Raw genomic sequence first — 25,708 nt, forward strand, 5'->3', positions numbered from 1 at the left:
ATCATTATATTCTGTTGAGATATTCCTTAAAAGGATATGACATCACATTCACACACACACACCCTCTCAAGATTCCTTACGTTGAAATGTTGGCTAAATGAATCACTACATCTTCTCTGGCTATTTGGATCAGGCAGAAGGCACATAACCTGACATTTTCTGTTTGACTAAGCCATGATGAATATTCAACCCAGAGACAAATTTAAGAAGGAAGATCATCTGACTAAACTAAACTAGAACACAGGAAGCTTATACTGTATCCTCATTTTCCCATCTAGTCCAGAATTCTTCACATTGACTGTCAGCAACCCCACCATCATAATAACCAAGATATCAGATAGGAATTTTACAATTGTGTCTGCAACCTTGTACTTGCAAATGAAATTGTTTGTTTCTTTGTTTGCATTCTGCCTTTATTATTTTTGCAAATAACTCCAGGCAGTGAACTTACTTAGTACCCTGTCCTTCTTCTATTTTCCTCACAAGAACAATCCTGTGAGGTGAGTTGGACTGAGAGAGACAGACTGGTCCAAAATTACCCAGCTAGCTTTGATGACTAAGGGGCACGTGGGGGGTGGAGGGTGGGGGTGTAGAACTCAGGGTCTCCTGCTTCCTAGCCAGTGTCTTAACCATTAGATCAAACTGGCTCTATCCAAATATCAGCCTATCCACCGAAATAACATGGTATAATTGAACCAAGTTTGAATTGGGGGACAACTATAACAAAAATAAATAAATAGTGAATATGAATCAACCTTTATTATACATTTATCCATGATGATGGAAATGAGTTTTCTGAAAACCAAAAACTAAAAGCATTCTTAGCGACTTAGCCCTGATGCTTTTCATCAGCACACTCTAACTTCAATATTAATATTTTTTTACAAATTAGTTTTTGTTAAAATTAAGTTGCTTTACTCTGCTTCTCTGTTGTTTCTTAGTACTTTTGATTTATTTCATAGGTCCCTTCTGTTCACTGTTGCTAGTGAACCATCTTTTGTCATTACATTCTCAAAATAACCAAAGCAATTGAAGTAACCTATGGTATAAAGTGGCTTTATTTATCATTATCTATTGGAACTCTATGACAACCAAGTAATGAACAAATAAGCAGTGCACAACAGAATCAGGTTTCCGTCACCTGAACTGCACAAGATGCAGTTATAGTTACTTTACAATGAGCTTGGACTAAAGCCTGAATAAATAGCCCTTTATTCAGACAGTCTGAACAACACACTGACATTTAATGAGATACTTTCATTTTAGTTTCATCATCTGAGTAGTCAATTTAAGAATTTGACATGCTTGTATTTTACAATTTCCGTATGTCTTATCTTGAACCAGGTTCATTTAGAAGAACACACACACAAAGCATGTATCTGTGGTTCAAGTATTCAATCAACCTGATATCATGGAATAGGATTCTAAAGTGCAATTTAGAAATTGATAGGGGAGTTGCAATCAAGAGAAAAGGAATCTATTACCTAGACCAGTGGTTCTCAACCTTCCTAATGCTGTGACCTTTTAATACTGTTCCTCATGTTGTGGTGATCCACAACCATAAAATAATAAAATTATTAGGAAAATCAGGGATAGATTCTAACTTACCTCACTGCCTTTTTGCTTCCTTCTGCACTGTGTGGCTGCCTCGTGGCCACACGTGTCCTTTGTAAAGGGTAGAATTTGGTCATTTACAGTCAGGGTTGGGCAGCTAGTACCACAGCATAGAATGCTGTTCCACCGGAGAAAATGAAGCTGCAGATGCAACTCCATCATCACCAGACATGCATGAGCGTGCATGCGCAGTGCATGCAAGATTCGGCTTCTGTGCATGTGCAGCAGCCGAATCTCACCGCCCCAGCCAACAGCAACAGCACCCCCACTAAGTGGGCTCAAAGAGTGTGTGCTCTCTGGGCCCACCTTCCTGGAAGTTTTCTTCCTGCTGCTGGCTTCTGGGCAGGATTGACTGAGGCGCTTCTGCTGCGGCAGTGGTGGTCAATCCCGCCAAGGGAGGCCACCAGCGGGAAGAAATCCACCAGGAAGAAGAGCAGCCCGTCAGGGATACTCAGGCAAGCGGGCAATGGGGGAAGCGACATTGTCCCCCCAATGAGGTTCTCTCCTTCCTAGTGGATTTCTTCCCACTGGTGGCTCCCGGGTGGGATTGGCCACCGCTGCTGACCAGCTGCAGCAGCAGTGGCACTCCGATCAGTCCCGCCTGGAAGCCACCAGCAGGAAGAAATCCTCCAGGAAGGTGAGTCCAGGCTGCCTGAGGCAAAGCACCTGCCTTTCCTGCCTTCTTCCTTCCCTCGTTCTCTCAGGATGGGGGAGATACAGCCCCAGAACAAGAAACCTTTTTGGCTGCAGGCAAGAAATCTTTCTCCCAAATTCCACCAGAAATGAGTCTTTGCACCTGCTCAGCCTTCTCGGATCAAAAGTGGGGAACAATTTCTTGCAATGCAGCATGCAGCCAAACGGTTTGTTACTTTGGTGCTATGTCTTAACATGTACTTTCAAAACATTTTAAAAGATACCATTTGAATAAAAATATGTTGAGTAAAATAAACTAAAATATAAATTAAATCTCCATATACTGCAGGCAGCATAAATGTTTCCCAGATTTATTCCATTTGAGACAGGCATATTGATATAAATTCTTATTAGTTTATCAAATAATTTAATTTGTTTCATGTATGGCATCTGCAGAGGATCTACATGCATTCTATCAAGCATGACAGAAAGACGGTACTAATTGAGCCTGTTAGTTAAGAAGTTGCTCTGAGAGAATGAATCTGATAACACCTTAAAGTCCAGTCATGTTCCTTCAAGGAAAAGACCCATTAATTTGGTTAGTCTGAAAAATGCTATCAGACTCCATATTCTGAAAAGATCCTCAGATATAACATAATGTATGGATGTGCATACAAAAGGGTCTCTAATGTCAGGGATACTTCCTTTTGCTTCTCAGCAAAATGGCCCTGGGTTGGGCTGAGAGAAAAAAGGAAGCATTAAGCTCCTCCCATAATTGGGTATACCAGGGTGATTTGACAGAAAAAACATATAACACTTCCCTGGTACAAAGCTGAAGGGATTAGATACTGTAGCCTAGAGGTTAATTCTCTGTCTTACAAAGCAAAGGCTGCAAGTTCATATCCCAGTGAGGGTATGGCTAGCTGAAGAGACTCATAGAAGTGATATTTTTGTCGAGTCAGCCTGGTATATAGAAGGAGCATTGCAGCTTCCTCCTTGCCTCTGGGCCCCACCAGGTGTCATATTCCAAGGCAGATAAACTTTTTTTAATAGCCAGTGTTGAGTGGTGTTGGGCAGGTCATAAGGCTACCCTGACAACTGCCTGTCAAGACCCTAAGCATTCTTTACAGTTTGTAGATAGCAAAAAGATAGAGATCGTATGGAGGTATAAAAGTAACCCAAGCAGTCTTTCTATTAGGAACAGTCTACAAAAATAAATATAGCCTTCTTTATACTTCTGAAACATGCTGACAAGTGATGTCAAGCCAGATAATTTAAAACAAATGTCTAGAACTACTACTACTATTACTACTACTGCAATTATGACTATTTCTTTCTATAGCTGTGGATAGGAAATTGACAAAGCCATTCCATGACAAATGGTAATAGTATCCAGAAAACAAATACACTGTACAGTACTTTTGTCTAGCAAATATACATATTTGTTTATGGATATTAGTGACATTTCACATTTGCTACATCCCACAATTTAATTTTAATTTTCCTGATTAATTTTTTCAATTTTTCTTATCTATTTTAAATTGGGCTCAACATAGAAATTTGCATGCTAAGACATTAAACTTCAGGTTCTTGAAATGTACTGGCTTTAATTCATCCTTAGTGAATTAGTGAGTTATTAGCTAACACTTTATTTTATTTTATTTATTTAGATTTGTATGCCGCCCCTCTCCGCAGACGTTAATAATAATAATAATAATAATAATAATAATAATAATAATAATAATAATGTATTATTTGATCTTTATGCCCCTCTCCGGAGTAAGGAATCTTAAAAGTCCAGGTTGTAAAGGCAACAACATTTGCTGGGAGTTAGACTTAGTTTTATGAACTTATTTCCGCATCTTAATAAAATAATTGAAAATATCTTCAAAATTGTTTAAAACACTAACTCAAAGGGCTTTAATACTCTGATATTAATTTTTGACTGTCCCATTTTTTAGATACCACAAGAGTCTGTATTGTTTCAAATATATAATTATATATTTTGGTTAATGTGACGTATCTTCCCTTTGGCACATGTATGAATACTGAGGTTTTCAATATGTATTCAAACTGATATCTAAAAAAATATTGAATTATGTTTCATCAGTCCAATTGCTCTACATGGCTGACAATATAGTAAATAATATAAGAACAATATCACAAAGAAGAAACAAATAGTTGGATGAAGAGAAAGAGCAAGATGGCCCCCATGCAAACCACAAAACATCCCAACAACAACTGATATGCAGCAGGGGTGGGGGTGGGCATCAACTATTGTAGCTTCCTGGAATATCAGCCAATTGGTGCAAACACTAATATTTATGAAACCAAATATGGCAGGACCAATGTTCACTTTAAAAGAATCTGATGATAAGATTTTAAAAGAGACTAAGGAACATCAGAAATCAGAAGCACTATTTGATATGCTGAAAAACAGCAGCTTTCCTTCATTTCTGTGCAGTTTCCTACATTGATCCCATTGCAAGTTCTCTTCTATGGATTAAATACTTAAATCTGATAGCACCTATAAGGTTAAAAAGTGACAGTACAGTACTTAAAATGAAAAGCTTTATTTTATTTCATGTTATATATGTTCACTATATGCATTCATCAATTTATCAGTACAAAACTGTTGGCATCAAACCTCACAGCTATTTTGTGCAGGGCCGCCGATAGGGCAGTATTACCGGGACTGGCGTCAGGGGCCCGGGCAAAATGAAAAATGAGGGGGGGGCGGCGATTGAAGAGGACTCTGCTTTGGAGTGCTAAGGAAGCTAATTGAATTCAGTTACAAAATTGTTACAATCGAGATCAGGCAAAGGGAACAGATCAGCAAAAATGCCTAATTTTTCTCTATTCTGCCTAAAGAGCTTCATAGCTGCTAAACATGAAGTTTGGATCAGAGCCAATTTGGTATACATTTTGGTTATGGTGTTAGATTTTTTTCAAAATTGTGCCCTTCTAAGTGTGAGGAAAAGATGTGTTGCTTTGGAGTTGACATGTGTTTTGGAGCCGTCTCGCCATTTTAGATTTGGGAAGCAAACACCATCCTGGATTCCAGAAGCAAGCATTGTGGGAAGTGGGAAGATTTGAATATGCAAAGGAGAAGCTGGGTACAGCTACTAAAGACTTCAAAAAAACAAACTACATCATATTTTGAGACTTGTGCAGAGAAGATCTGAAGCAGGAGTTTGTTATTTTAAATTTCACATTCTAAATTATATTAAATGCATACAAAGTAATATCTCACCGTATGTTTAATAGATATGATAACATCCTAGGAAAAGAAGAAGAAAGAAGAAAGAGAAAAAAAAGGAACATGCTATTTGTTAAGAGACATTATACATTACACATTTAAAAGCTTAAGTATATTAAGTTATGGAACTCAATAGCAGGTACAAGAAGAGGGAAGGGTTTTTTGCTCTTCCCTCCTCTTTCTCTTCTTTTTTCTTGCACTGTGCTTTTTACACCTATGGTGGAGTTTACGTATAGTTTTAAACATTATTGTGTATAATTTATCTTCTGGTTACCTGTTATTTATTGGTATTATTGTGAAAAGCAATATTTTTCTAGTGTGATGCAGGAGTATTTTGTCTTTATCCTTTGTGCCATCTTATTGCTGCTTTTAATATTGTTGATGGCAAAATTAGTAATATTTTGTTAATTTGGTGTATTTGCACTGTTCTGGTTATTTATTTATATGTATGTAATATGTTGATGTCACTTGAATATATTTTCTGCGTTATTAACATATTATTAATCTGTCAAACAAGTGTACCTTGTTGTAGTGGCAGGGTTTAATTTTTTTTTTGAAAGGTAAATTTAATACATAATTGGTATGTCACAAAATAAAGTAGTTTTGAAATGGCGGGGGGGGCAGACACTTAGGCTGTATGGGGCCCCAAAATTCCTGATGGCGGCCCTGATTTTGTGAATATAGTTGTCTCTACATTCATTGTGACCTACTGTACCTCCTATATTTCATTTTATTCCCACTTTTCCTACAAATGGATATATCTGTTGTTGTCTTAAGGTAATATCCCATGCATCTCACGAATCAGATTTAGTTCCAGATTTAGTTTATGCTGTAATAAAGCATAAAGAGTCCATTCTTGCTACTGGAGCTCTTACACCTACACTCTTACATTTTTTATGCCATTATGTTCTTTAGTTACCTACCTACAATGCAGAATGGTTATGTATGCAGACCTTGTTAAGTACGGTACTTAATATGATTGCTCTTTGGCTTCAATTCCCCTAACAGGAGTAAACTGTAAATTCCTAACCACCAGAAACTCTTGATTCAACCAAAGGCAATTGCTTTGTGATTCTAATCACAAAAATAATTGTTGGAGATGACACAAACTTTCTGTGGAAGAGTCCATTAACATATACAGTGTGCATAAGTAATGAAATAAAAACCAACATATTAACATAAACATAGAAAACAGCTGAAGAAGGTCTAATAAAAACACCACAGCTGGAAACATAGGAAATGTTGACTTGAGGGCAGTTTGCAGCCTTCTGCAAACAAGTGCCTCCTTTTATGCAGTTCCTAATTTTGCCCATCAAATGGAAATGTGGAGCTAGAGATACCTTTACTTTTTATCGATTTACTGATTAGTGAATGAGATTTTTTTTGCCCCACTTATTCCCCCCCCCCCCCGTTATGAAGCTTCTTTTAAGTAAGTCTCCTTAAGATTGGTGTAGTGATTAAGGTCCTGTCCTAGAAACCAGAAGACTTCTACTACTGCCTTAGGCACAAAAGCCAGTTGGGTGACCTTGGACTAGTCTACCTCACAGGATTGTTGTGAGGAAAATAGGAGGAGGAAGGAGCATTATATATATTTGCCACCCTGAGTTATTTATACCTGTAAATTAAGAAAGGTGGGATAAAAATCTAATAAATAAATGTTTGTATATTCATTGGCGTACACTTTCTAACAACTGTAATGAAGAGTTGCTTACATTACAGGTTTTTAAATTGGGTCCCAAACTATCATTCCTGCTGAAATCATTACCTGCAATCGTCTGTAACTTCTATTCACACCCAGTGAATCATTAAACATCAGGGAATGGCTATTGTACATCTCTTGAACTATTGCAGCACTAGACAATTAGGCCTAACCAGTTATTATGTTAAGACTACCAGACTGGGATCTACTGAGATGAAGACTGTCTCCAAAACCTTGTCTGATTACTGAAAACTCCATTATTTTAGGCATTATAACATACAATTCTTTGTGGATATTTTTTCATACCTCAAGGCATCTTATTACTTTGACTCAGCCCCCCCCCCCAAGTCTTACATTCTTTCTTGGGTTGTTTTTTGGCAACTATTCTGTAATATGCTTTTAGGGTGTTTTTTTTACCAAAGAAACCTCAGATTAGCTACTGTATTCCATTCAAGTTTCCTTGGAATTAAATCCCACTGAGTTGGAAGATGCATTTTTAAAATTTCAGAAACGATTTCAAAGAGGAATCGTATTACGTTCCAACATTATTATTAAATTTTATATGATTTTTAAATGTTTATTAAAAAAAGAAAAAAAGATTGGACTAGAAACTGTTTTCCATCCTTGTAGAAAATTCCTAATGTGTAATTATCATAAGCATAGGAGAAAAGAGGAGAGGCTTGCAATTTAAGAAACATAATGATAAATAATAATTAACAATACATTTATCTTCAGAGTTATGTCACTTGTTTAAAATGCTATATGAATTGTCTTTAAAAAAAAATCTTTTTATCATGTTGCTTTGTGGGAAAATATCCAAGGCTGATAAGTTCTTTTTATATACAACTTTAAAGCCTGTCTATGAATTTTAAAGTACTGTATACAAGAAATATCTGACAGTGCAAGTAAATGTGAATCAGACTGCAGCCAAGTACTTTTTAACATATACGCCAGTTACCTTCTCTACAACTATGGGGGGAAATTGCTTCTTAGTGCTCACTGGCAGTTAAGGGATTGCTGTTCAACTTAATATAGTTGGCATCTAATTAAGCAGACACAAATATCAGTGAAGCAACAAATAACTCTAGTCTGATTTGTGGTAAGCAAATCTGAATTTATCTCACTTGATCATGGGATAACTGCATAGGGATGACATAACTGGAAAAGATCTTGGCTTTGGCAATATCAGCAAAATGGAAAAAAGATAGCAGGAGATGAAGCACACCTCTAATAGTCCACAAATTATGAATGATATTAGCATATCAAGTGATGTCAACAAATTCCATTAGTGCAAAACTGTCTACTCAGACACAATCTCATATTGAAGATCTTTCTGAATATTTCTGTACTCCTTATATCCATCGGTGTGGGAAAAGATCCTTCTATCTTTCTTGTACAGAGAAAGTGATATTTTTATTATCAGATCATTTTGATAAATTTGTTAATTAGATTCCCTTTTAGGTTTCGGTTTAATTGGATTTGTATGCCACCCCTATCCGAGGACTCACAGCATATACAAAAAACCAGTAACAAACAATACAATTAATAATACATTAAAAAACGATCCTTAAAATTCTGGTTTAAAAAACTATAATTGATCATTCATTTGATAATCATACTAAAAAACATTCATTAGCTAGGGGAAGATCTAAAATCCCCAGGCCTGGCAGCAAATATGAGTTTTTAAACTCTTTCGGTGGGGGCAGTGTGAATCTCCGGGGGGGAGCTAATTCCAGAGGGATGGGGCCCCACAGAGAAGGCTCTTCCCATAGGTCCCACCAGCCAACATTGTTTGATCAACAGGACCCTAAGGAGACCAAATCTGTGGAACCTCACCGGTCGCTGGGATTTGTGCAGCAGAAGGCGGTCTTGGAGGTAGTCTGGTCCTATGCCATGTAGGCCTTTATAGGTTATAACCAACACTTTGAATTGTGTCCAGAAACAGATCGGCAGCCAATGCAGTCCGTGGAGTGATGACGAGATATGGGCATGTCTTGGAAGGCCCAATCCCGCTCGTGCAGCTGTATTTTCAGCGATCTGAAGTTTCTGAACACTCTTCAAAGATAGCCCCATGTAGAGAGCATTGCAGTAGTTTACCTCGAGGTGATAAGGGCATGAGTGATCATGAGCAAAGACTCCCTGTCCAAATAAGGCCACAACTGGTGCACCAGGCGGACCCGGGCAAATGCCCCCCTCGCCACAATCGAAAGATGGTGCTCTAAAGTTAGCTGTGGATCAAGAAGGATGCCCAAGTTGCAAACCCTCTCCAGGGTAATTCCCTCTCCAGGGTAATGGATGGACAGGTGGAAGTGTCCTTGGGAGGCAGTACTCACAGCCACTCCACCTTGTCTGGATTGAGTCTAAGCCTGTTGGCACCCATCCAGACCCTGACAGCCTGCAGACACTGGCATATCACTTCCATTGCTTCCCTGAGTGGACACGGGGTGGAGATGTACAGCTGAATGTCATCAACGTACTGATGGAAACTCACCCCATGCCCTTGGATGATCTCACCCAATGGTTTCATGTAGATATTAAACAGCAGAGGGGAGAGGACTGACCCCTGAGGAACCCCAGAAGGTAAGGACCTAGGAGTTGACCTCTGACACACACCCTCACTAACACTGCGACCGACCAGAGAGGTAGGAGGAGAACCACTGTAAAACGGTGCCTCCCACTCCCAACCCCTCCAGTTGACACAGAAGGGTACCATGGTCAATGGTATTGAAAGCCGCTAAGAGGTCAAGAACATAAACCCCTGTCCCGGGCCCACCAGAGATCATCCATCAGCATGACCAAAGCAGTTTCCATACTGTAGCCGGGTCTGAATCCTGACTGTCGAGGCCCTGGATAATTGGCTTCTTCCAAGGACCGCTGGAGCTGGATCAACACCACCTTCTCAACAACCTTCCCCATAAAGGGTAGGTTGGAGACAGGACAATAGTTATTAAATACAGCCGGGTCCAGGGAAGGCTTCTTGAGGAGGGGGTGCACAAGTGCCTCCTTGTACAGACCCCTCCTTCAAAGAAGCATTGGTAATCTCCTGGACCCAGCTCCGTGTCACCTCCTTGCTGGCTGAAACCAGCCAGGAGGAGCACGGGTCCAACAAACAGGTGGTGGAACTCACAGCTCCAATGGCCTTGTCCACTTCATCAGGTGTCACCAGGTTAAACTCGCTCCAAACAGGTGGACCAAGACGAGCCCCTGTCACCCCAACTGACTCGTTGTCAGCCGGTTCAGCACTCCAATTGGAGTCAAAATCAGTCCGGTCTGAGCAATTTTATCTTTTATTTTATCTTTTGTCATGTTTCCCAGATCTCTTAATATTGGACATGTCATGCATTGATCAATTCCCTCATTACCATGGCAAATCATCTGTATTAATACTTTGAAGTTTAATTTAGATTAGATTAGATTTATTGGATTTATATGCCGCCCCTCTCCGCAGACTTGTCTGTTTTATATCTTGCTTTATGTAAACCTCATATAGTGGCTTATAGTTATGCACTTAATAAATTTGATAACAAAATCCTATTCCTTCATGCTTTTTGTAAACCACCCCATTTATACATCTTCAAAGCTTTGTTCAAATAAGAAAAATATTGGAAAACAACAGAACGTAACATAAAGAGATCTACGGCTCGTACCTTAATAATGTTTAGGAAGATATTAAAAGCCTAGATACATTCCCAGGCTTTGAGAGAGAGTGGGGGTTGAACCTGGGTCAGATGGGTACCTTGCTTATTATATTAGTATTTCACCTACCTTTGATTTTACAGCTTTCATATTTTTTCCTTACTTTTTAAATTGTAAACTACAGTGGTACCTCTACTTACAAATGCCTCCACATATGAACTATTCGAGATATGAACCCGGTGTTTAAGATTTGTTTGCCTGTTCTTAAGAACCATTTTCACTTTATGAACCCGAGCCCAGGTGCATGCGTTCTCTTACTGTGTGTGCGCTCTCTTACTACTACAGGGATTCCCCTGCCTTGTGATTGCCACCACCAGGATTTCCCATTTGCTTGCCGCCTCGGCCAGGGTTTCCCTGCCACCAAACTGCCAACATTGACTGTTGCCAGCTGATGCGCTTGGGATTTTCCCTTTGCTTTCCAGCAGCTGGGCAAGATCTATCTATCATCTATCTATCTATCCGTTTATCTATCTATCTATCTATCTATCTATCTATCTATCTATCTATCTATCTATCTATCTATCTATCTATCTATCTAACTATCCCGGACATAGAAGCCGCGCAGGGTTACCAGGGTTGCCAAGGATCAGGCGAAGGGAGGTGAAGTGGTGGCCGGATTAGGACTCCAGGATGCAACTTCAACTGGTCACTGCTTCTTTGGCCGGGGAGACAAAGGGGAGTGTGTGGCTGTCCCTGTGAGCTCTGGGGGAGGAGGGGGAATGGGGGCATCTCACCCAACCGCTCAGTCCCTGCTTCGGCATCTTCCACAGGCTGGCATATGACCGGCTTCCCAACTCTCCTTGGCCAAAAGCGGTTGGACAAGCCAGGCTCTCCCTGCCCATTCGGGTGCCAGGCACGGAGTCAGGAAGCCTTGTCTGAAGCTGAAGCACCAGGATTGTCCTTTGCCACCGTCGCCGAAAACATTCAAGGAGGGTGGAAGCCCCACCGGTTGACAAGCCACCAGGCAGCTTCCCATGCACGTCAATCCACTTACGAAGCTCCCTCTGGGCAGCCTCCACTGTCTTCCCCCTCATCCTCCACCTGCCCCCGAACAAGAATCTGAGTGCCACTGGTAATAAGGCAAAAGGGGTGAGTTTTGGGATTACACGAATTATTCACTTTTACATTGATTCCTATGGAAAAAATTGTTTCTTCTTACAAACTTTCTACTTACGAACCTGGTCACGGAATGAATTAAGTTCATAAGACGAGGTACCACTGTATTTGGAGTCTCTGGGAGTTGGACAATCTGCAAATTGTAGAAATAGGTTCTACAAGTAATAAAAAGCTAATAGCATTGACAGTTATTATTGGTTGCAGCTATTACAGTGAATATGTGAAAAGCTTTAAAGAAATTACACGTTGTTTATAAAATTGTGGGTTATACAGGTATAGTTACAAAATCACAATAACAACAATGTGCCAGTACTGTTCTTGAAAGGAAAATGTCATTTACTAAGTTTATCAATTTTTAAACTTTTGTCAATATAAAAAAAGTTTCTGAATCTAATCATAACACTTTGGATGAGTCCTCTATCATTTAACCTAAGCCCCTGTAAGGCAACAATGCCAAAGGTCTCTTAGCTCTTCTGGAACTACAAACAATTAGGCCTGATACAAGAACCTATCAAGTCCCCAAGATCACAAAGATATAAAATTTAAAGCTAGAAGACTAAAAAATAACTGGGATACTCAATTGCAAGAGAAAACTCCTAAGCTCCTAAGTCAGTGCAAAGTAAATCCCTATGCAGTCCTTCTAACCAGTTCTTGTTCAAAACAGAATTGGATCAATGTTCACTTCAGCTGAGATTCATCTCTCTTTTCTTTTTACCCTGGATTACCCATCTGCTGTCCCTTCGTTGGCTTTCCTTTTATATCTGGAATAAAACACAGCTAGTTGAGCTAAATCTACTTCATTGTAAAGCTACATTAATTTAATTGTAAAACTACTTAAAAGAGTAGACTACTGAAAATACAAATTTCCCACCATTCACCTTTCACTGCTTGCTCCATTAGGCTGGATTCTTCCTTAGTTTCTTTCTCTGACCATTAAGTGATTGCAGGTTCCTGCCCCTCTTGTCTGATGGCTTCCTAGTCAGCACCTCTTCTTCTATTTCCCCGAAGTCAACCATACATTCCGGTATATCACCTTCTTCAGACACATCCTTTCCTCCCAAGTTCTCAGGAAAAATAGGTTGTGGGCTAAAAAGTAGTTCTATCCCTCTCCTCTTCTCCAAGCAATTCCTTTTAAGCCCACAAAGTATCTATAAATTGGGTGGCAGCCAGCCCTTTCTTGGGAATGAACACAGGAGTAGTTGCTTTCTCCTGCCCTGCTCGCCTCTGTACTTTTTAAGGAAATATAGAAAATTCCAAATTTTAATTTGTCAATATAAAATATTTTATTGGCCAAATGTGACTAGACACACAAGAAATTTATCTCGATGATAAATAAGCTTTCAGTGTGCCTGGTCATCTCCAACATAACTTGTAACCATTAAGAGCCCATTCCTGTTTTTATGCTATGGGAACATGAGAACAAAGTCATAAGCATTAACAAAATCAGTTCTTTGTCAAGATATAAAAATGGTCAGGTATTTGTATGTCCCCATTATCTACTGAGGATCTCTTTGAATTAAACATGTAATTTTTTCCAGAACAAACTATATTTACAGAATCACAATAGCAACAGCACTTAAAACTTATATATCATTTAACAATGCTTTAAAACCTAGCTCTAAGCAGTTCACAGAGTCCTCAACAATCCCTCAACAATCTGGGTCCTCATTTTACTGATATCGGGAAGATGGCAGGCTGAGTCAAACTTGAGCCTGGTGAGATTCAAATTGCCAAATTGCAGTCAGCCTTCAGTCAGCATAAGTAGCCTACAGCAGTGTTTCCCAACCTTTTTGGAGCCGCGGCACATTTTTCATATTTTCAAAATCCTGGGGAACATTGGGGGGGGGGGGGCGCTAAAAAAAGTTTGGACAAAAAAATATCTCTTCCTCCCTTTCGCTCTATTTCTCTCTCCCTCCCTCTTTCTCTCTCTTCCTTCCTTTCTCTCTCCATCCCTCTTTCTTTCTCTCTTCCTTCCTTCCTCTCTTTCTGTCTCCTCCTTCCTCTCTCATCTCTCTTTCCTTCCTCTCCCTCCCTTTCTCTCTTTCCTTTCTCTCCCTTTCTGTCTATCCTTTCTATCTCTCACCCCTTCTCCCTCTTTCATTCCCTTTCTCTCCCTCCCTTTCTCTCTCATTCCTTTCTCTCCCTCTTTCCTTTCTATCTCTCTTTTTCTCCCTCCTTCATATCTTCTTTCTCTCTCCCCTTCCTCCCTCTTTCCTTTCTCCCCCTCCCTTTCTCTTCCTTTTTCTCTATCCTTTCTACCTCTTACTCTTTCTTTCTCTCCCTCCTTCATTCAATTTTCTCTCCCTCCCTCCCTTTCTCTCTTTTTCCTTTCTCTCCCTCCCTTGTTCTCCCCTGGGGCTGCCTGTGCCTGCCCTGCACCACCCAACACGGACGTACAGCCCCCGGTCGTCGGTTCGTCACCCCCCCCCCCCCCCCACGGAGGGAGATCAGGCTGGCAAGGGCAGTAGATCTGCGTCCCCAGCCACTGGAGGGAAATCGGGCTAGTGGGGGCGGCAAATCCACGGTCCCCAGCCGGGTGGAGGGAGATCGGGCTGGCGAGGGCGGTGGATCCATGTCCCCAGCCGCGCGGAGGGAAATCGGGCAGGCGGACAGGTGGCCGCGGCTCCCTGCGCGCCCCTGGAAAAGGGTGCGTGGGGGGCATTTTGGGGTGCGACAGGGAACGGGGCCTGGAGCCGCTGCAGCCGGCAGCCTCCTGTTTCCGCTGCCATTGCCCTCCCGCCGGGCCCCAAAGGACAATTGTTGCCACCCCCGCCAGGAAAGCTACAGCTGGGCGGGGTGCTGCCGGTGGCTCCGCCCTGGAGCTCTTGCTCGCCGCTGCCATCTCCCAGCAACTGCCCGGGGCCGCTGCAGCCGGCAGCCTCCCGTTCCTGCTGCCATTGCCCCCCCGCCGGGCCCGAAAGGACACTTGTTGCCGCCTCCACTGGGAAGCTCCAGCTGGGCGCGAAGAATAAAGCTCAGCTTCCGGTCTCTGAAGCTGAGCTTTGCGGCACACCTGATGATGTCTCGCGGCACACCAGTGTGCCACGGCACACCGGTTGAAAAACACTGGCCTACAGTACTACATTCTAACCACTGTGCCACTACATTTCTTATCTGTCTCTCTGTATCCAAACTTTATAACATATGAGCTGGAAACAATTGCCCTACATGTCAAAGTCTGGAAGTTTCAGTATAAGTCAATTTATCATGTTCTGTCTTTACATATTCCCTCCCCATGATGTATCTATGTACCACATCAGTTGTCCTAAAGGAAACATTTAATTAAATTTAGTTAATATTTTTTTCAAGAATGAAGAGTAATGTCTTAAATATTTATTCTGACACCATAATTAGACTGTTAGACTGGAAATGCAATCTACATCTAAGATAGTTTATATAGCAACAGAACACTGTGAACCAGGAAGCCCAGGATCTAAATTTGAATCCTAGCTAAATACATAACATTGTTCAACACTTTGGCTTCCAACTATTTCTTAAACATTTTTCTAAATCCTGGTGAAGTAAGTTATGGCCAATGAATACAGAATTCTATCCTTGGTGTCCTATCTACATGAAACAGCCTTAAAAGGTAACGTGAGATTAATTGATGGTTGCCTCTCTAATTCATAAGGAAGCAGTGAGAATTGATGTTTGCATGAAGTTTGTAATTACAGCGTTTGCATATTATGATAGTTAAGATAATGTCTGTAAAATATACCTCTAAGTATTTATTATTCTTATGTGTTCATGGAACTTTTGTCCCCTATGATGTGAGTAAATAATAATTTTCTGAAGATATTTAGCTACTTAATGCCTAAAGGAACTGCTGTCTTTTAAGCTATGATACAATGTTTAAAAACTAGGACAGATTCACACAGATGTCTATATTGTTACTGATTGGATCCCCCCCCCCCCAATATTCACCCATAGTAGAGAGAAACACTCGCATACAGGTGTTTCATATATACATCACAAATGGCCTCTTAGAGACTATTCTCTAAGTTATGAATCCCCCAAAGGTACAGTAGTTACAACCTGATTTTAAAGTTTCAATGGCTGCACCTCCCTACATGATCATGCAATAGTATATTGGATACTTGGCAACTGGCTCTCTGCTATGATCATTTACTGCTACCTGCAGGCATGTGACAATGAGCTTTGACATTTTTGTCAGTTTTCAGCATTTACTGACAGTTTCCAATAACAACAACAACAAAATCAATTGGACAAGATAGATGCTTAATTAATAACCATCATGTTCACTGAATGACCATTGTGTTTGCTTAACAAAGACCACAAAATAAGTTGTAAAATTGGGTGCAGTCACAGGATGTGCTTAACTACTGCAATGACTTACAACCATAATTCTGGGATCAATTAGAGCCATTAGTCAAGGATACCTATTATCTCTTCCTCCTGTGGAAGTTTAAAGTTTAATTAAACTCTAATGGCAGAAAGTGAAGAGGAACTAAAGAGCCTTCTGATGTGGATGAAGGAGGAGAGTGCAAAAGTTGGCTTGAAACTTAACATTAAGGAAACTAAGATCATGACATCCAGCCCTCTCAATTCCTGGCAAATTGATGGAAAATAAATGGAGGTAGTACCAGCTTTTATTTTCCTGGGCTCCAAGATCACTGCAGATGGGGACTACAGCCAAGAAATTAAAAGATGCTTGCTCTTGGGGAGGAAAGCTATGACAAACCTAGACAGCATACTAAAAAGTAGAGACATCACCCTGCCAACAAAAGGGAGTATAGTCAAGGCTTTGGTTTTCCCAGTTGTAAAGTATGGCTGTGAAAGCTATACCATAAGGAAGCTGAACGCCAAAGAATTGAGGCCTTCGAACGATGGTGCTGAAGAAGATTCCTGCGAGTCCCTTGGACTTCAAGGCAATCAAACTAGTCAGTCTTAGAAGAGATCAATCCTGACTGCTCTTTAGAAGGCCAGATTCTGAAGATAAAACTCAAATATTTTGGCTAATGAAAAGGAAGGACTCACTGGAGAAGAGCCTAATGCTGGGAACAATTGAGGGCAAAAGAAGGAGGGGATGACCGAGAATAAGGTGGCTGCATGGAGTCATTGAAGCAGTCAGTGTGAGCTTAAATGGATTTTGGGTGACAGTAGACAGGAAGGCCTGGAGGAACATTGTCCATGGGGTCCTGATGGGTCAGACATGACTTTGTGACTAACAACAACAACAATGTGGAAGTTTAGGCTATTTTTATTATATGAATGACCCACTCAAGTAGAGTTCATCATCTTTGGCATGCCATTTAAAAGGATTTCAACTCTGAGTTGGTCTAGTTTGTTTTAACAAAGGATATACAATCCAACTACATATGTAATTTACAATCTTATTATTGTGATCCAGTGCATTAGATCTTAAATTTTGCAGCTCTTATAGACTAATAGTTCAGAATAATTCAGAATGAAATATCTCAGGGCCTACAGTCCATTTATCAAATGCTAAAGAATACGAAGGAAGTAGACCTCAACATGTTCATTAAGACCAAACAGAAGAAAATGGGAGTAATGAACTCTGACCTCTTGTCAAGAGGGATGTTTGTATATGTTAAGGGGATAAATAGATTCAAATTAATGTGGTTACAAATTTTATGCCACAGTTAACTGGAGTGTCCTTATTAATCTTCTCAAGTAGCTCAGATAGTTTGGGTCTACAGAGAACGTTTCCAGAATACCTATACAGTACTAGTTTATTCAGTAGCTTCTTTTGATGGGAACCTGAAAATGACTACTACTAATAATTTAAATTTGAATAGGCAATACCTTACACTAATAATGTTCTTATTTTTTAATTTGATTTCTTCTAATAAAGCTTAAACACAATCTAAAAACAAGTATTAATATTAGCTCTTGTTTTATTAGCTCAGTTCATTTCTGGGATCCTTATAAAATTACTAGAAATGCTGCTCAAACAGCTGGTTTCAGCTAATATACAACTCGATATTTGTTTTGTTTTATACTAAGTATAACACTGCAGAATCACGTAAATCAAGCAACTTGCAAACATCAAAGGGAATTAAAACCAGAACACTTGACTATTTAAAAACAATGTACAATATACATTTTAGTATTTCTTGTTAACAGTCAAAATAACGTACTTTTCTAACAACACAAATAAAATCCAACAAAAGTTGGTTATAAGGTCCTAAATTACGGGCTTCATTTGCAGTCCACTTAATAGTTCATCACTATAAAATATTTCTCTTTTCTGATTTACTACAATGAGTTTTTTTATACTGCATTGAGTTTTTCATTCTCCTCCACCCATATCCACTATACAATACTGAAGTTATGAATGGGATTTAAAAACCCAAACATCTGAGGGGATGTTTCTGTTTTTAACCTTAATTCCAGCCATGGGTGAAAAGGCATTCCTGCTGGTGGTTGTAGTACCAGTAGCAACAGCAGCACGAGGTTTAGCCCCCCAGCCTGGGCACCACCATTTGGGTTCTTTTACCCGCTGCACACCGGGAGCATTTTACCCCTGATTCCGGCTACATCATAATCTAATTTATTTAGATGTGCACCCAAAACTGGTTCTGGAGTTCATATTAATCATAATTAAATTACATTGGATGAAAAGTCTGTTCATTTCTTGATATGATACACTTAATATAGTATTATATGTTATTTAGTAGCTACATTAAATTTCAATCCATTTCATAAAAACCATATAGCAGTTCTTACAATTCCCATTAATTATACTTAATGGACATACATTTCTGATTATTTCATAAAGGAAATGGCCATTATACAAGCAATATTTTTCTAGGTCATTATGACAATTTAAGGCATCTACACTGATTTCTACAATTTAATATATATTATACTGATAATGGTCAGATGGGAATATATGAAGGACAGAAGTAGCTGTTCCTGACCTCTTTTGATATAATTTGTAAAGAAAGATAGTAACATAAGACTTCTCTTTGATAAAAAACAAAGAATGTGTGATTCAATAAAAATTATCTTGTTTTACTGATTGCATTCATAACATAGTGTTCCAGTCAGTTTATCACTCTTTAAAAAAAATCTACAGTAGTTTAACTGTTCACAGGCCTTTCTAACAAATAACTTTTAAAAATAAAACTTTATTGATCTGTGTAGTTTCCACAATACATAATTTTTAAAGAATTAACAACAAAAACAAAAACACTTTTTGAATCTTTGTTCTGTATCCCCAAAAATACACTATAAGCTATTTTTAAAAAAATACATTCATTTTTTTTATATTATTCACAAATGAATTACATTTGATTTAATTTGTTTTATGAACTATCAGACCATATTGAATTCTGCCTACAGTTTCAGAGATCTCTAAGTTTAGAATTTATGGCATTTTCAAGTAAAGAAGTCATAATTGACTTATCCTACATTTTTACACTTACACATTCATGTTTCTCCATAGAAAACATATGTACTGCATTCAAATGAGTCTTCTATTTGTGATCAGCCTTTTTATTATTATTAAGTATTTATTTCTGACTATATTGCCTGTAAAAGCTGTAAACATTTTTATGTCCTGCTTTTTCTATTTCTAGTACCACAGTTATAAGAAAATAAATGTTGTTTCACAGTTAAATTCATTTATATATCAGTATTTTATTCATGAATCATTAAGATAATTCTTACTCTTTCTCTGGATTATGTAAGCTTATCCACAAGTCCATGTAATTTTCTCTACTGGAATGAAATCATTTCCTTTCTTCTTCAAATAGAAGATAATTAAAGCCATGCAGTAAAATATTTTCCTGAAGGTTAAATTAGTTCACTTCCAGGTATTACAAAGTCTCATCCTCAGAAATCATCCATACTAAGATTTAACTAATGGGAAAATGTTTTTAAAATTGCTCATTTCTTTGAGTGCCATTTTTATATTAAATACAGTGTGTAAGAGACAGGAACAAAATTTTCTGTCTGCTCTACCTCTCTACTGGAAGATGTTTTTTTTCCTATTATTTCTCAGCCCAGCTCTAATGCTTAGATTTGCATATTAATAAGCAAGAATTACCCCCCCCCCCTTCAATGGACTGTTCCAATTCAGGGTTCCAGTCAGTCAGTCATGCTCTGCTCTGAGATCCTGTTTCATTCTGGGTCCCACCCCACTTCAGCATTTTTTTAATTCTTTTCCACCACAGGCATTCAGTACTCAATGGCTATTGAACAAACACAGGCCTACATTTGGCAGCATCAGAAGGATTGTTCATTTAGCTTTCAGCAGGAAACAGAAGTTAATTTATTTCTGTACATCATGTGTTTTCATGATGTGCATGTTCAAACTTAACTATTTTTTTTATCCCAGCCTCCTATAACTTACATGTATGTCAGAATTCAGTGGCTGAGCATACTAACAGAGGGAGTGATATGGCATTCATGCTAAGACAAGTCATATATTTTATGTTTGTTTTCAACTTATCTCTTTTTCTTCAAGTGCTGTTGAAAACAAACACAAGTAAGTATAGTTGATTGCTCGTTTTACATTTCATCTCCTACATGATTTGTTTCCCTTATCTGAAACAAGCTTTACTGTTGTAGCACTGAGAGTCAGATAAGCATAATTTTCAACTTCAGGTCCCTCAAATAAGGCATCGTTCTGAAAAATCCAACCTTCTTAATAAATCAGTCCAGTAAAAAGAAGACTATAATCTATGAATAACTCTAAATTATAGCATTTTCCATAGAGCAGGGGTCTCCAAACTTGGCAACTTTAAGACTTGTGGACTTCAACTCCCAAGGTTGGAGACTCCTGCCATAGAGAGAGCCAGGCAGAAAGCATCACATTCAAGATAAAGGATAATTTCACAAAGACATGATGGCTTGATCATGTTGGCTATGCCACATGCTTCTAGAGAAAGTGAACTGTGAAAACATAGTGTTATGTTTGATGCAATAGATAACTATCATGATAGGTTGTTTCAACATTTTGACTACACAATTCATGGGTATCTTAACATTCTTTAGATAGTTTGCATGCTTGGGCATTTTTTGGAAAGCAACATTATCACTTATCAGTAAAGAAGTAGGTGATAATGGTGCTTTCCAAAAGGATCTCTATTCATGCCTTCATATCTTCATAAACTATCTAAAGAATGCTAAGGTATCCCCTAAATTGTGTAGTCAAAATATGAAAAACCACAATGGTTTTAGAACTAGACTAACAACCGCTTCTTAAATCACTCATTTTTTTAAAAAAATAGCTGGATCAGTATTTAGTTTTAATTCCTCATATGTCCTCAGGTGCAGTTTTTAAGATAAAAGAAACATAACAGTGTAGCCATACTTATATAATGCAAATTCTAAAAAATAAAAGTGATTTTGTAAATGAGCATGCCATGACAGTACAATTGAGCATTTTTTAATATCACAACTATTTATATAATTCTTGATCATTAAATTTAATGTTCATGATAATCCAATGCATTCCACTATATAGGACAAGGAAACAGTGCTCCCTTTCTATGGTTGTGCAGAAGCATTTGGCTATTCAATACTGAAACCCCCAGAATGAATGCGGACAACTTTCTGAACTGATCTAGGAGGCTTCTGCTTATGTTGGTATAATCTCAGACCTGTGTTGAAGAGTAAACACCACAATATTTACTGAAATCAGTTAGAATGTATAGATGGTTTGACTTCATTGGAGACATCTGGATAAAAGGAATCTATACACCTGCCTGTTGTATAGGATGATTTGCAAAGAACCATAGATAATGATTTCATTATTGCATTTCTTGCCGGATACATTTTTTTAAAAATTGATATACAGTGGTACCTCGAGATACGAGTTTAATTCGTTCCGGACCTGGGCTCTTAAGTCGAGCAGCTCTTATCTCGAACGACTTTTCCCCATAGGAATTAATGTAAATAATTTTAATTGGTTCCAGCCCTCAAAAAACTCACAAAGTTAGTTTAAATTATGCAGAAAGACATGTTTTTAATGAAGAAATGTACATGTACATATAAATGAATAATGAAGTTTCTTTCACTTAACTTGTAAACTTTCTTAAACTTTTAAATTTACATATGTTCAACTTCTCTGCCACCCAATCCTGTAGGACAGAGGTCCCCAACCCTTTTTGCACCAGGGACCGGCTTTAAGCGATCAAGAGAGGAATGGGTGAATGAATGGACGGAGGGTGGGAAGGAAGGAAGGAAAGAGGGAAGGGACAGGAACAGAGGAAGGAAGCAAGGAAACTTATGAAAGGGGAGAGTAAGAGAGGAATGAGTGAAGGGAGGGAGGGAGGGAAGAAGGTGGGAAGGAGAAAGAAAAGAAGAAATAGAGGAAGGGAAGGTAAAAGAGAGAAAGAAAAAGAGCAAGAAAGAAAGCTGCAAGCACCCCCCCGAGCCCCCCAGGCCGGCTGCAACCTTTTAAAACACGGGCGCCGCTACGCAGCTGTCTCCTGAAGCCGAACGCGGAAGTTAGCGTTTGGCTTCAGGAGACAGCTCCTTGGCGCTTGTATCTCGAATTTGGGCTTGTAAGTAGAACAAAAATATCTCTCCCCTCCCAGCTCTTATCTCGAGTTGCTCTTAAGTAGAGCAGCTCTTATGTCGGGGTTCCACTGTATAGATACATCAATAATTGATGTAGCATTTCAAATTTATTTTTAAGACAGTTTCACAAATGTTATTCTGAATTCACGAAAGTTTGCTGAGCTGCCCCCCTCTTACAAACATGAGAATCTCAATAATAGGAGTCTCGTTTCCAAAAACACCATCTGTAACATTACAGATGTAGTAATGTCCAGGCATCACTTGTGTCTAAGCCCTAGAACTATGCATCAAGAAATCCAAAAGCTCCATTTTAGGGTGATACTCCACATTCCAACAACATTGAGTAGGTAAATCCTACTCCTAGCCAAATTAAGTTACAATGCAGCAAAAGGACAATAATGATGATCTCATTACCACTCCAGCTAAATATCAATTTTCCATCTTTCTTGGCAGCTCTTGAATGGCCAGACACAGATTTGTAGCAGAACATACTCTTGCCAAATTTGTTACACTAGGGTGGCTTACTGAAGGATACTTCTGTCTACTTCATGCCCTTCATTAATATGCTGCTTTAAATGAGTAAAAATGATGAAGGAGAATAAGTTAAATGCAGGGGCCAGATTCTTTGGACTTTAATAACAATTCCTTTCCCAGAAAAAACGGGGTTAGGGTTAATCTGAGTTTCATTTCAAATAACCCAAAATAATTCTAGCTAAGTACTGTATAAGTCTTTGAACCTTGCTGTTACTACTCAGAAGTAACTTCCAGTGTGCACAACAGTTATGTGGATGTATGCTTGTGTGAATTTATACATAATTATAACCTAAATCAATTGTTATTGCCCGTATAAGATTCAACATAAAGTAGAAAACACATCTCAAAATATTGTTTGGTCTACAGCTCTTAGTATCACTGGAATGCACGGTACTTATCTAACAATATCATGTTATCATTTATGAATGGCAGCACAATTTGAAGAAAAGTCAAGGCACACACAGGTTCTGAGAAAGATCAATTCATTAATTGGGAAAACAGGAAGAAATGATTACTTCTAGTTTCCATTGTGAAGGATATTTTCAAACTAGAAGCAAAACTCTAATGGGGATCAGAAAAACCAGAAAAAGAAAAACTAAAGTAACATAGAGATACCCCCACATTAACCTCGCCCTCCCCTTTCACCGAGGCTAGGATTAATCACTCTCACATCTGCACAGGATGGTATTCCTTCCAACACACTTAAAGATGTGAAGCACACCAGCAGTTAAAAATAATTACAAAATTCCAAAACAATCAATTTTCGGGGGGGGGGGGGAGAAGACGGGTAGAAAGAAGGACAACGGGAAGACAGGAGAGGGAGGAAACTAACAGAAGCCCCCAATATCATACACTCTAGACATCTAAAATTTTAACTGCTCCTTGGATAACGACTCCTCCTCCCGGGAGCGCTCAGGAAAACTTCGGAAAAAGTTTAGGCAACCAGCAAGTGGTTTTTTTAAAACGCTAATGTTACGAGTCTTTTCCATTTGCAGCGGGACCATCAGTTCACCCCTCCCCGCCTCATTTTAAAATAACAGCGCTTTGACGTTTGTTGTGAACTTTCGTTCCAACCTGGGATATTCGGCAAGCATCCATTCATCCAGGACGACATTTTAGAAATACAGTAATCATCTCTTTCCAAACCTCGGTTCGCAGGCTAGGTTAATAAGGCGATTGTGCTGCTAGGTACATAGACCGGTTTTATACTTTGCTATTTTTTTATTTATGTATTTATTTAGGCTTTACGCATTTCCCTTTTGAAAAGAGCAGGCGTGGGAGGCGAGAAACTTTGGAAAGTTTTGAAATTCCTTTGGGAGAAACTCACTTCTGCCAGGCAATGGCGGAGCAGAGGTAAAGTGGGTAGCGGAAGGTGTACGCCCCCTCCCATCACAACCACTGTTTCCAAAAGCCTAAGTTAATCTCTGGAATACTCGGATATCTGGGGTAAAACCGGGGCAGGCTGAAAAAGAGACGAGCAGAAGATCCTCCGAAGAAAACAAACCAGCGTACTCGGACCCCGAGCGGAGTTTCAGTCCTCGCCTTACCTAATTTTGTGGCGGGTCTTTAAGAGATTCCTTCCAAAGGGAGACATGGTGAGTCCCAAAGGCAGCAAGAGAACATCAAACTCGGGGACTAAGCTGGGGGCAGTGGAGGAGCCGTCTCCCTGCGCGCTTTCTGTGGTTGCTGCTGCTGTCGCCGCAGCCGCTGATCCAGCTTGTTAATAGTCACCCGGCGTAGAAGTTGTGCAATCCGTTGCTAACTTTGAACTCCTGCCTCTTGTTGTTGCTGCTGCTCTTTTGGAGCCCTGCCCAGTTGCGAGCTGGAAGGAGGCATTTAGGACAGGGAGAAGGGAACGAAAGGGAACGAGCAAAGGGAGGGGGAGGGAAGAAGTGGGTGGATGGGGGACTCTAATTAGACGCTTTTTCTGACTTAGCTAATGAAACTCCCATAGCTTGGCGAAGACTCAAGACTTGCAGTGGGCAGGAAACAACTTCCCTGAGAATGTACAGCGAGGTCATGGCAAACCAGAAGACAAACCCTACCGCAGAGGTCTTCAAACTTGGCAATTTTAAGACTTGTGGACTTTAACTCCCAGAATTCTGGGAGTTCAAGTCTACAGGTCTTAAAGTTGCCAAGTTTGGGGTCTCTTGCCCTACGGTTTATCCCTTCTGAGCCAAGGATGATTGGCCTTGTCTCTCGTAGTTTCAGGTGGGCTTCCTCTGGTCCAGATGAATTTATTGAACATCCAATCTGATTCGCAAACTTTTAAAGTTCACCAAATTCTCTATCTAGAAAAGAGGGAAAAGGGAAAATAGACAGGGAAGTGGGGAAAAGGAAAATTGCAGCAGACTCAGATATGATTCCTAATAGTTTGTTACTAGTGTGCAATATGGTTTAAGTTTACACACCACAGCTGCTTGCTTCACTATGGTTTGTTTGGGTAAAGCAAGTTGCTGATGTATGAACTCTGGTTTATGACTTAGTATGCGTGTGAACACAATCATTGTGGTATATTTTAAAAAAGAACTATGCGAAAGCAATTCATGGCATATCGCAGCATGCTAAATCAATCATATATGTTCTAATAGAGAAAAAGAAAAATCTGTTTGTCCTTAAATTAGCAGAATTATTAATTAAAT

General features: G+C 39.4%; 1 protein-coding gene across 1 annotated transcript in view; it reads right to left on the minus strand.

Annotated features, from left to right (window-relative positions):
* RASSF9 (Ras association domain family member 9) overlaps positions 1–24,879 on the minus strand; it is a 37,455-nt gene extending 12,576 nt beyond the window's left edge. Inside the window, exon 1 of the mRNA XM_070755778.1 lies at positions 24,614–24,879. Within this exon, the coding sequence (XP_070611879.1) occupies positions 24,614–24,660 (47 nt within the window). The 5' untranslated portion in view covers positions 24,661–24,879. The remainder of the gene's footprint in view (positions 1–24,613) is intronic.
* Between the last annotated feature and the right edge of the window lie 829 nt (positions 24,880–25,708).

The sequence above is a fragment of the Erythrolamprus reginae genome, chromosome 6 (assembly GCF_031021105.1).
Source record: "Erythrolamprus reginae isolate rEryReg1 chromosome 6, rEryReg1.hap1, whole genome shotgun sequence".
In the NCBI taxonomy this organism is placed as follows: domain Eukaryota; kingdom Metazoa; phylum Chordata; class Lepidosauria; order Squamata; family Dipsadidae; genus Erythrolamprus; species Erythrolamprus reginae.